This window comes from Parasteatoda tepidariorum, chromosome 8 (genome assembly GCF_043381705.1).
Source record: "Parasteatoda tepidariorum isolate YZ-2023 chromosome 8, CAS_Ptep_4.0, whole genome shotgun sequence".
NCBI lineage: Eukaryota > Metazoa > Arthropoda > Arachnida > Araneae > Theridiidae > Parasteatoda > Parasteatoda tepidariorum.
This window is the reverse complement of record NC_092211.1, coordinates 33,173,840-33,186,834: the sequence shown is the minus strand read 5'-3', so window position 1 is coordinate 33,186,834 and position 12,995 is coordinate 33,173,840. Positions and strand designations below refer to the sequence as shown.

The 12,995-nt window shown below is 25.4% G+C and overlaps 1 protein-coding gene across 5 annotated transcripts in view; it reads left to right on the top strand.

The window, feature by feature from the left end:
• LOC122269136 (cell adhesion molecule Dscam1) overlaps positions 1-12,995 on the top strand; it is a 379,155-nt gene that overhangs the window by 273,506 nt on the left and 92,654 nt on the right. For all 5 annotated transcript variants that reach the window (XM_071184626.1, XM_071184624.1, XM_071184625.1 and 2 more), the window contains exons 7-8: positions 6,601-7,008; positions 11,033-11,194. In XM_071184626.1, coding sequence (XP_071040727.1) covers positions 6,601-7,008; positions 11,033-11,194 — 570 coding nt within the window. The remainder of the gene's footprint in view (positions 1-6,600; positions 7,009-11,032; positions 11,195-12,995) is intronic.

Sequence of the window (12,995 nt, the reverse complement as noted above, 5' to 3'; positions counted from 1 at the left end):
TAAATATTTTAAGTAAGATTTGTACATCTTAGTCAATTTATTTAATATCTTTCTTTAGCAAAACATATATATTTTCAAATTTATAAATTGATTTAAATCAATATGCGTATGAAGTCTTGATAGAAATCTGACTTTCTGTGCCTTAAAGTAAATGAAATTCAAAAATACTATATCGCGATACATCGCTATATCGCGATGCAAAACTGACGATATATCACGATATATAATTTCTAATATCGCCCAGTCCTAGTCAGGATATTTTACGTCACTGTGGTCATTGCAAAACGATAGCAGAATTCGTATAAAACAGAGGCCACAGAACGTTCTATTGGGACAAACTGACTTTTGTAAGGAACTTTTAAAGAAATTAACCCGCATTTATGTTTCATAATGAAGAAATCCTTGAGGGATCTAGATGACACGATTGCCAAATACCACTATACAAAACTACTTCTAATTATAAAATTTGCAACACTTTCTATGATACTCAAGTAATTAATTACTCGTGGATGTCGGTTATCCAAACCTAACTATACTTTTATAAGAAAAATGAAAAAAAAATCAATAATTTCTTTACATTATTGTTCTATTTTTCAATAAATTCTGTATTTCACTATGTTCTATATTTCTATATTCTATTTCGATTTCTATTTCTGCATTCTATATTCTATATTTCTATATTCTATTTCGATTTCTATTTCTGCATTCTATATTCTATATTTCTATATTCTATATTTCTATATTCTATATTTCTATATTCTATATTTCTATATTCTATATTTTTATATTCTATATTTCCATATTCTTTATTTCCATATTCTATATTTCCATATTTCTATTTTCTATATTCTATATTTCTATATTCTGTATTTCTATATTCTATATTTCTATATTCTACATTTCTATATTTTATATTTCTATATTCTATATTTCTATATTCTATATTTCTATATTCTATATTTCTATATTTCTATATTCCATATTTCTATATTTCTATTTTCTATATTTCTATATTCTATATTTCCATATTCCTTTAAATAAAAACCATTTTAATTAAATGATTTTGTTATTTTAATTAAACTAATATGAATAATCTTTTAAATAAATTTGCTAGGAGTACAGGAATTTATTCCACTCAAAAATGTTTTCAATCATTTGTAACTCTCTGAAATGGCCAGTAGAAATTGGATTGTAAGAAATCATAGTAAATTACACTAATTTGCATCCATTCATATTTTTAAATATTTTTATACAGAATATACAGAGGAACAGTTTACTATGCTTTGCAAAAATTAATCTCTTCATTTTTGCATTTAAAATATTTAATTTCGAGTTTTCTAGTTTAACAACTTCAGTTTAAAACGCTTAATTGTATCCATGAAACAAATTCCAAAAAAATATTAGCCTAACTTAATTGGAAAGTACAATCATATTAAAAAAAATACAGTCGCAAAGCTTTTGATAACAATTTAATTAAATTTCAGAAATGTTAGAATAAGAACCATATTTATTTATTGCCAAATGATTTTAGTCTATACATCGTAGATAGTTAATACATATGACATGCCTTCTGATATAAATTACATTGTGCACATAAAATGGAAAATAGAGAAAATAGATACCACCATGGTATTCAACTGCATATTAATAATATTGCAAATTTAGGAAATTTAAGTATTATTTGAAAAACGAGGTATATTCTATCGTGAGGTTTATTTTAGTCTTAAGGTGTTTATTTAATTAGATTGATTCAGTGATTTTACAGTAGTTATTACTAAAAAATGACGGTATATGGCATTTTTTCTTTCATAACATGTCATGATAAAAACGGATTTTGTGGTAAAAAGTGCATGCATCTTGAGTGCTGGTACTTTTTACCGTAATTTGATCCGGACTGTTTTACAGTAAAGGCTTGTAAAATTCAGATATTTCTATCTATTGGAAAATTGAATTTTATATAGCATATATTGTTTGCACAAAAGCATCGCGACATATTTGCTCTTAAATTTAGATGTAAAGAAACTTTCTCTATAAATTTTATTAAGTCAAAGTAATAAGCTTTAAAGAGTAATGAAAAATAATTTAATTATTAATTCTTACGTAAAACACTATAGCTATTACCTCTTTTAAGTTATGATAGAGACATGTGTAAAATATTTCAACATTATTATTATGCAATAGATATAGTATTATGCAAACAATCAGATATTATAGGCCAAAATTAATCAAGATTATATGTAAAAGATAAATAGGCAATGAACTACTGTTGTAAAAATTGTGCAATAAATTATATCTGATGCCTAAATGTTAGATATAGTGAATTAGTAAAATATTTTAGCAACACTTTGTAAATGTCAAATATCATGAAATAATGGAACGATAATGAAAGGGAGAAAATGTAATTAATATTAATAACAAAATTCTATTTGCAAAAGACATATGTTTAAATACGTTTGTTATAAACATATTTTTACCATAGAACACCTATCTCACAAAATATTAGCAATTCCATAACTGCTGCAAAAAATAAAATAAAAAGCTTTAGAAAGAAAAAATTATTGCAGTTATTATTGCTTGAAATTAAACAATTTGAAGTAAAAGTACTTAGTCTGCATTATTTATGTATCCTTTTTAATTTTTTTAGAACTTTTTTCAATTGCTTAAATAATAGTTGATTTATAATTTGAGAAAATAGAAATAATGAAGATAAATATGCTATACAAAGAACAATGCATGCCTTTTTTGAACAAATTACCTAAAACAGTATTATACTTGAGTGTGTAAGTTATCGTAACTTGTATACAGAATCATAATTAATACTTATATCCTGTATATTTCGCAGCACATCATTATTTGACATTAATATTCGTATCATTAAATTGACTGAATAGTTTTTTTTTCATTTTTTTATTTATCTTTCTCAACTTTCATATTTATAATTCTAACTTGCAATAAGAATATCAATAAATATCAATGATATCTTTAAATACATGAAAGAACAGATTAAAATTCATTTGCATACTCGATTTTAAAAGCTATTAAACTGAAAAATGCATTCACCATATCTATGAAGGTTTAAAACAAAAATAGTAATTTAAGTCCTTTTTAAATCAATAAAGAAATATTTTCTTAAAGAAAATAACAATGAAAAAAACTTATAAAAATACTTGATTGAGCTATTTAATTTTTTTCCTTTCTGTTTAAATAACAATAAGCATTTACTTAAATAATTAAATAAAAGTATTATTAAACTGGTTAGATGATAAACTCCATTATATCTGAAATTAACAGATTAGGTTTAAGTCCATTTAAAACTCAAAGTTAATGCATATCGACATTTGAGATAAGTAGTTAGTTTAATCTTTATGCATCCGAAGAGTAGGCAGACAAAATGAGGAGTTTAATAAACACATGGAATTTAAAATTAACTATAAGCCTATCATGAAGGATAATTATTTTAAAAGTAAAATCTATTTGTATTTAAAATTTCATTAACTTTTATTTTCTAATAAAATTAATACGATGCTTAAAGCATAAATATGATTTTAAAAACCTATTTCCTGTAAACGAAATGCATTATCAGCGGGTATATCAACAGGTGTCACCAAAATAAACCAGTATTTATTTGGTATTATTCAGTATTCATTTGATTTCAGTATTATTGAGTGTTATTTAATTTGAGTGAAGTATAATCTATAAAAGGTTTTGTTTTTTTCAGTTTTCAGAGATTAGTTAAACTAACAAAACAAAAAAAATCAACATATCAAAAAAAATCTTACTTTTTATGGACTGAGTGGGTTTATTTTGACCCCAGCTGAGCCTATTGTAATGTGTATAAAAGTTTGTGTTAATAAAAATGAATGCTAAGACTAATTTCTGAGAAATATGATTTTAAAAGCCTATTTCCTGTAAATGAGATGCATTATCAGCAGGTATATCAACAGGCGTCAAGAAAATAAACCTATATTTGTCCGGTATTATTCAGTATCCATTTATCACCACACGTGTATCAATATTATCACGTGTTATTTAATTTGTGAAGTATAATCTATAAAAGGTTTTGTTTTTTCAGTTTTCAGAGATTTGTTAAACTAACAAAGCAAAAAAAAATCTATCTAGTAAAAAAAATCTTACTTTTTGTGAACTGAGTGGGTTTATTTTTACACCAGTTGAGCATATTGTAATGAGTACAACAATTTGTGTTTAAAAAAATTGATGCTAAAACGAATTTCTGGGAAATCTTAATTAAAATTTTGTTTTAGAAAATTATCTACTTAATAAATTTTACGTATTGCAATTTGTTCAATTAAACTCATTCTGATTACAAAAAAAGCTATCAAAACAAAGGAAAAAACATCATATTCTATTTAGTAATCATCAAACCTTCATGCGTTATTTCATGTCTTCATTGCCAGAGATATTAGCAACAAAACGAAAATAAAGCATGACAATTATTATTCTTTTTATATTTCTTTTTACACACTTGAAATTTTGTTTTAAATAAAATACTGGTAAACATAGTAGAATTTAGATTCTATTCTTCTTAATAAATGTTCATTGTGTGATAACATAAATATATTTTATATTTTAAGCAGCTTTCTGTCCTTAACACTATAGTCTCTTAAAAGGCAATATGATCAACCTTTTTACCCTTAAGTTAGTAATTTAAGTTTTATTTTTTTTTTTGAGCCTAGTATTTCAAGGGTTTAATCCCTATATATATGGAATATTATGAAGGGTTAACGAAAACTTTTAACTATTTCGAAACATTTCAGAAACTCTAAATTTTATTCATAAAACAATGCCCACAGGGAAAAAGTATGGCAAAAACTACCAGAATATGGTGAAATTTACTGCTCATTAGGCTCTAAAGAAACACCGAAAAAATCGCTTTGGTAATTGTTTTAGTTAAGTTAACAATTTAATATGGTTTTATTATATGTGATAAAATTTAGTAAATGTGGCAAAATTTGATAATTTTATCATGATACCTTATAGCATGGCTCAGAAACTATTTACATATTTGATAAAATTCACATTTTAGTCCTGTATTTCTTAATATATATGTAGTAGAAAAAATATATTTTTGAAATTCAGAATTTCCTGTAAGCTGTTCCCATATGAACGGATAAACTACCAAATGAATAGTTTAAATACCACAATGGAATATTATAATTAGTTTTAACATCATAATTATAAATGTCATTACCCTACAGCACGTTAATTTCTTTTCCTCCCTTCATTACCGTGCAGAGTTTTATAACAATGTTTTACCTATAAAATGCAAATATTAATACAAACTTCTTTTTTTTAAAAAAGAGAAATACTAATAACTGTAAAATTTCATTCAAACCATTAATCAAAAAGAAACAAAACATTCCTGCTTATCATACAATACTAATAATAAAGAAATCAATATTTTATTTTGAAATTATTACTACTTTGAAACGTTCAAACTAAAGAATTAGCCATTCCACTGTGGGCCAGAAGATCATGATCTTTGGCCAAAAGTCAAAAATTAAATTTCAACTAAAATATGTTAAGGCAGCTTTAATATCGTCCAAATTAAGTATTCATAATCATTCCAAACATTATAATTTACTTTTTGGACCGACGAGAGTACAATGTAGTGAAAAATATGTTGAAAAAATGTTTTTTAAATGTAACTTTTCAATTTATATTTCAGAAATATATATAAGAATTTCACCTTTCTGTTAAATTCTTATCAGAGTAATTAGTCTGAAATTATAGTTCAATTTTTTAATTTGTTGGATTAGTTAATACTCTTGACAAACTTATAATTTATATCTTATCATTTGACATTTTAAAATGTTTGAATAATTTTCGAAACTTAAATCTCCAAAAAGTTCCACTAGGTAATTAGCTAAACTTTTTTTTGTTGTCTTCTTTGATGTTTCTTCTTTCGAAAAAACCTGCCCCATTTTGCCCATATTGAAAAGGCGGACTAAATATACCAAAAAACAAAAATTATGTTTTATTTCATGTTTTTGAGTTATTTTGTAATTAATTCGCGTTATTTTGTAATTAAATCGCGTTATTTTGTATTATTACTTCGGAAATATAATTTGCTTTTCATTTTTAATATNTTACCCTTGACCATGCTGCTGATATTCCATATACTGTAATCCAATAACGAATATTGCTTCCAGAAATTTTGTAGTGTTATAACTTCATGAATCAAAGTTTTTTATATTTTGAAAATGTTTCTCTTTATATTTTTTGTAACTTCGGAATGAGCACGGATAATCCGCAAACCGGATAATCCGCGCACAGATAATCGAGAGTGTACTGTACTTTGAAACGTTAAGACTAAAGAATTAGCCATTCCTACAAAATATGAATTTATATTAAGCATTTGTGTGCTAGAACTTTTTTTACAATGGTATATACATCAGTACAAAAATTTGTTTTTTCAACGATAATCCCAAAGCTGCTCAGTTAATCCCACAGACCAACAAAACTTTAATTGACAAATTCAATGAGATTCGTGCTTATAGAATTTTCAATATTTACGTTTCTTAACCCTGTCAAACTTTTAATAATCACGCAAATATACGAAAATATATTTCACTTTTTCAGATGACCCACCCGTATTGGCTTATACTTTCCCCGAGCAAACACTCGAACCTGGTTCCTTCCTGTCATTGAAATGTACAGCCACTGGAACCCCACTGCCTCAAATCACGTGGTCTCTCGATGGATTCCCTGTCACCGAAGGAATTCGTACAAGAGTTGGGGATTTCGTCACCAGTGATGGATTCGTAAACAGTTTTGTAAATATCACACGACTGCAACCTGAGGATGGAGGAACGTATGAATGTTTAGGGTCGAATGATATAGCAACCGTAGGACATTCTGCTAGACTAAACGTCTATGGACCGCCATTTGTAAAACCAATGAGAAACATATCCGTCCTTGCGGGTAGCAATTTAGTGATAAAATGTCCGGTTTCGGGATATCCCATAGAAAAAATTCTTTGGGAGAAAGGTTTGTAATAGTTTTTATTTTAGTTTATTATTAGTTTTTAGTTTTTATTTTAGTTAACCGCGCATAATTCTAACCATTATTTGAATATGCGTATCTAACAATACACAGTATTTTCCTTTATTATAAAATTCTTCAGAATTTTACACGGAAGGTCACTCACAGGTTATAATCACTGGTTTTGGGATATCCCATAGAAAAAATTCTTTGGGAGTAAGGTCTGTAATAGTTTTTATTTTAGTTAAATATTAGTTTTTTTTTATTTTAGTTAAACGCGCATAATTCTAACCATTATTTGAATATGCGTATCTAACAATACACAGTACTTTCCTTTATTATAAAATTCTCTGGAATTTTACAATGAAGGTCACTCACAGGTTATAATCACAGGTTTTGGGATATCCCATAGAAAACAATTTTTGGGAGAAAGGTTTGTAATAGTTTTAATTTTAGTTAATTATTCGTTTTTATTTTTTTATTGTAATTAACTGAGCATAATTCTAACTATTATTTGAATATGCGTATCTAACAATACACAGTACTTTCCTTTATTATAAAATTTTTCAGAATTTTGATAATAAAGGTCACTCACAGGTTATAATCAAAGGTTTCGGGACATCCCATAGTAAAAATTCTTTGGAGAAAGGTTTGTAATAGTTTTTATTTTAGCTAATTATTAGTTCTTTTTATTTTAGTTAACCGCGCATAATTCCAACCATTATTTGAATATGCGTATTTAACAATACACAGTATTTTCCATTATTATAAAATTCTTCAGAGTTTCGCCATATATTTAAATATCAATGTTCTATTATTGTTATTAAATATTATTGAGTGGCTTAAATCTATTTAAGAAAAGTTTTAGCTACACATTTAAACTACAATCATGCATAATACCATTCCCTGACATCACTATGCATATAATATACGTTTTTTGCCAAAAATAAGAATGGTAAATGTTAAAGATACATTATTGATAATGTATCGTGATGTTTTAACGCACTATTAGATTATGTAATCGAAAATACCGATACATTTTAGGCAAAGTATCATATAATAATTATCACCCTTTTTACCTAAAATAAGAATGGTAAATATTAAAGATACATTATTGATAGTATATCATAATATTTTAATGCAAGAATAGATTATGTAATCGCAAATACTAAGAATGCAACATTATTAATGTATCGTTATATTTTAATACAATAATAGATTATGTAACAGCAATTATTAAAGATACAATATTAATAATGTATCGTAATGTTTTAATACAATATTAAATTAAGTAATGAAAAATATAGATACACAAGAAAGGTGAATAAAAACATATTTTATTTTTTATTAAAAGTTTTAAAAAAAAGATATTGATCACAATTGTTATTTATCTTATTACGATGCAAATGGAAGATGGCAGACTATTCAACTAACAAATTAGTTTCTAAATAAAGCCTTGTATCGAATATAAGAATGTATACAACTAATAAAAAGTAACTTTGTTTTTCAAATCTTGCATAAAACAGCACATCCAATTCCATATGTGGAAAGTAAATTGCACAATATTTCTTATAATGAAATAATATTTTACTGTCAATAAATTTTAACAAAATATAAATTCAGTTTAATTTAATCAATAAAAAACTATTATCAGAAATTCGCCCTTTATCATATAATTGGATAAAAATAGTTAATATTGAAATAAAACTTATGTTGTTTTATTTTTCAATCGAGCAACATTTTTTATTATTAACAAGATAATTAAATTAAATAAGCAGTAGTTTAATTTTTCAATATACATTTAATGAAACTTAATACAATGCTTATTCTTTCCATCTTTTTGGAAAACGTATAATTGAAATTTTCTTTTGAAAGCAGATTAAGTCTTAATAAGTTAAATTGATAATGAATAGCATTTAATTATGCTTTCGTTTAAAAACAAAAAAGTAAAATGATATAATTGTAGCTATTTTTAGCTATTGCGAAAACAATTAAACAAAATCGTAAATTTGCTTCATTATAAACTTTTGTTTTGATGAAAAAAATTAGAACAAACTCTAAAGACTGGTATCGTATACAACCAGTCATCCATCGTATACAACCATTATGGAAAACTCATATACAAAGAAAAACAATAATTCTTTCTTCCACACTAAATGTTGCTCTTTCTATTGTTATGGCTATATTAGTCAGCTATGATGAATTAGGAATTAAACAAAGCTCAAAACATTGACGGAAATCCATTGCATGATTTTTGTGAAATACATTAAATACAATTTTTTTCATAATCAACAATAGTATGTTTAATATGCAATAAATAAATCTATGCAATTAATAGAAACCTTTACAAAATACTACAATGTAACACATTACAGACGTAAATGCTTAGCACTTCATAGAGTTGTTAAATAAAAATTTCTTAAATAGTACAATATTAATTTAGTAGCAAAGTATTTGTAAAGGCACTATTATTTAATTTTGTCGTAGTTTTTTTTACTTTATTTTATTTCTCCATTTATATTTTTTAACTAACGCTAGTTTAACGAGTATATTCAAAAGATGCATATCGTGTGTAATGAAGTTTCTCACATCATTATTTTCCTTCATTATTAAATTAATTTAAAAAATGCATTATTTTATGAAAATTGCTCCTATGAATATTTCTCCACAAATCTTATAAAACATGTAGTACTTAAATATTTCTTAAGAAACCTTTGATTGAGGCGAAGTAACATGAATCAAAATTTAATAACAAACTAATTAAGCATCTTAAGACACCGTAAAAAACAAGAAGATAAACAAAAAAAGTACATTTCATTAAAATCATGTGTTCATGTTTAAGTTCAAAATAAATAAAATAGAAGAAGGAAAAATTCAGTTAAAAAGCAAAACAATGATTTCTGTAGCACTACTTTTCTTAACAAATTTTATATCAATTCTTAAAAGAAATTTATATAAAAATACATGTTTTTTGCTGAGACAACTTAATAAAATATAGTGTCAAAGAATACGAGAAATCTCAAACATTTTCTTAAAAACAAATGTGTATTCTTAGTTTATATAAGATAGAGACAAACTTTCACATAATGTTCAACAACAATTTTGCAGTACATTATTAAATCTACATAATTTATAAAAATCTAATCAAGAAACTACATAATTATTTTTAACAGCACGCTGAGCATTAAATGATTAATTTAGTGGGTTTTTCTAATTAGGATGTTACGTAATATTAAGATACACGTAGGCTTAAGAGATAAGAAAAAAGTTACGATATAACTTTCCTACAGTTATTTAACTGTTACCAAGAAATACATTTAATGCCATACAATTATATTTTTTGTGCGCATACAAAATATTTTAATCAAAAATTCGAAAAACTTTTCAATTTCTACAAAACAAATTTTTAAAAAAAACATAATAATATTTTATTAAAAACATGTTTTTTTTTACAATTTCAAAAAAAATACAGCATTAAATTTTATTCGAAACATGTTTTATTTATAATTTTAAAAAAAAACACATTATTAAATTTTATTTAACATGATTTTTTTACAATTTAAATAAAAACGCATAATTAAATTTTGTTAAAAACATGTTTTCTTTACAATTTAATAGAGCACATAATTAAATTTTATTAAAAACATGTTTTTTTTCAATTTCAAAAAAAATTCATAATTAAATTTTATTAAACATGTTTTCCCTACAATTTAAGAAAAAATACATAATTAAATTATATTAAACATGAATTTCTTACAATTTAAAAAAAAACACATAATTACCTTTTATTAAAAACGTGTTTTTTTTCACAATTTTGAAAAAACACATAGTTAAATTTTATTAAAAACATGTTTTCTTTTCAATTTTAAGAAAACTCATTAATTTAGTGTTAAAAATTCATTAACAAAGACGCTGTTTTTCAATTGTTAAGAATATAATAAGAACATCCCAGTCAAATTAAGAGACATATGAATGGGAAAATGCCCAAAACTTTTCCGGAAATCCAATGTGTGTTCTTTGTATCCCACAGGCGAAAGCAAACTTCCGCAGAATCGACGACAGCAGGTTTTCCCTAACGGGACATTGATCATCAATACTGTGGATCGGAACAACGATGAAGGAAGTTACAGATGCATCGCAGAAAACAAAGACGGCGAAACTGCCTTCAGGGACGTAGAAGTCAAAGTCCTTGGTGAGTCGATTTTTCAATCAAAAGTAACATCCCGACCCACCCTCCGTACTCTCCTGACATTGGTTTCTCGACCTTCAAAGAAAAATGTGGTGAAAAGATAACGAAATTGTGCAGAGAGTTAGGGTCGCTACGTTTTTTGTCGAGCCTTGATTTGTTTTTTTGTTTTGTTTTAATCGATTTGAAAACTCAATTAATTATCTTTTTGTCACTCGACCAAGAAAAATGCGTGTTTTAGGATCAATTTTGTATTTTTTTAGGCTTTTGTTCAAAAGATGAAAAAAATGTTTTTGTCGGCTTCCGGATGTAATTGGCTGGTAGCTGAATTTAATTAATTCTAAATAATTGTAACGAGAACATTTTAAGGCTATGAGTTAATTAAACTATTGAATTACGTTATTTTTACTAGTTTTCATTTACTTCATGAAATAATTTAACGCTTATATAATTAAATAATTTTATTCATTTTCTCATTCTTTTAGTATTGAAATTTCAGTTTTAATACTTAAGAATATTTAAGCATGATTAAGCGACAAACATAAAAGTGCTCCAAAGTAAAATACAGTATTTAGTTATTACTTAATTTTGATTAGTATATTTAGTTATATTTAGCTTTGTTTAGTTTATATTTTAATTAAATAGTTCAGCATAGTTCATTTAGTTACTTTAATTTAGTTTTTTATTTATGCTACGAGACTTAAAATCAATTGTGTTCAACTAGCATTAAAACAATTAAAAATAGCTGTTTTTCTTTTTTTTTTTATCTTCTAACAAATTTACATATTGTTTAATAAATCTAGCTCACAAAGTCCTCTTATCATTTTGAAAAGATATTGCATTATTTAAACACACAATAATAAACATTTATAGAAATAATCTGACTAAATCAGCTGTAGGGAATATTTTACGATGCATGATACGAAGATCTTATGGCATTACTTGATATCTATGTTATCTCAGAAAAATATGAAAGTAAAACCTTTTTTCAGATATTTATATGACTAAAGAATTTAACTACACAGAATTAACGACTAAGGAATTTAAAGAACTTAAGAATTTAACCAGTTTATGATCACTAAGAAATTCCATTTTCTAAATCATTTAAAATTAAAATAATAAATTCAAAAGATATGAATAATTTCCAGTATAGTTTGATAACTTATATAGTAAATATTATTATTAAGCACATAAACTGCATCATTTCGTTCATGAACTTTCACATCTTTCACTCTCTTCAAAAGTGCTCTATACTCAGTTAATGAACTCATTAATACTCAAATAGCAATTTTAATCATAACTGTTTTCGCAAAGTAAACGGGAAATTCGTAAAATATTCGTGAAGTAAATGGGAAAACTACTCAAAAAATTGTGTTTGAAAATTTTTTATGAAAAAAGTTGAAAGTTCAGCAACGTCTTGCCATTCAAAGTTAAAAACTAATTCATAAAATAACTAAAATATCTAGACGCTTTGAAAGTATCATAGTGTTAGCTAAACTATTCCTTTCTAGCGCAACTCTTGATTCGAATATGAATAGAAACGCCACTGCCAACTGATGGAACGTGAAAAGTCATTAAAATAAATATTTCTGAAAATTTACGTTTAAAAGCTACTGAGCTTCGATACCCGGTATTTTCTACTGAAAATTCATTATTTATAGAAAATATTCACGGCAGCGCGTATGCACGCGAAAATGATTTCAATAATTTTAAATCGAATGATTTTAATATCGAATAGAATACAATATGTTAGAATACTAGTCGTGACGTCATAGTGCCATCTAGAAAGCTATAAAGGCCATCTATT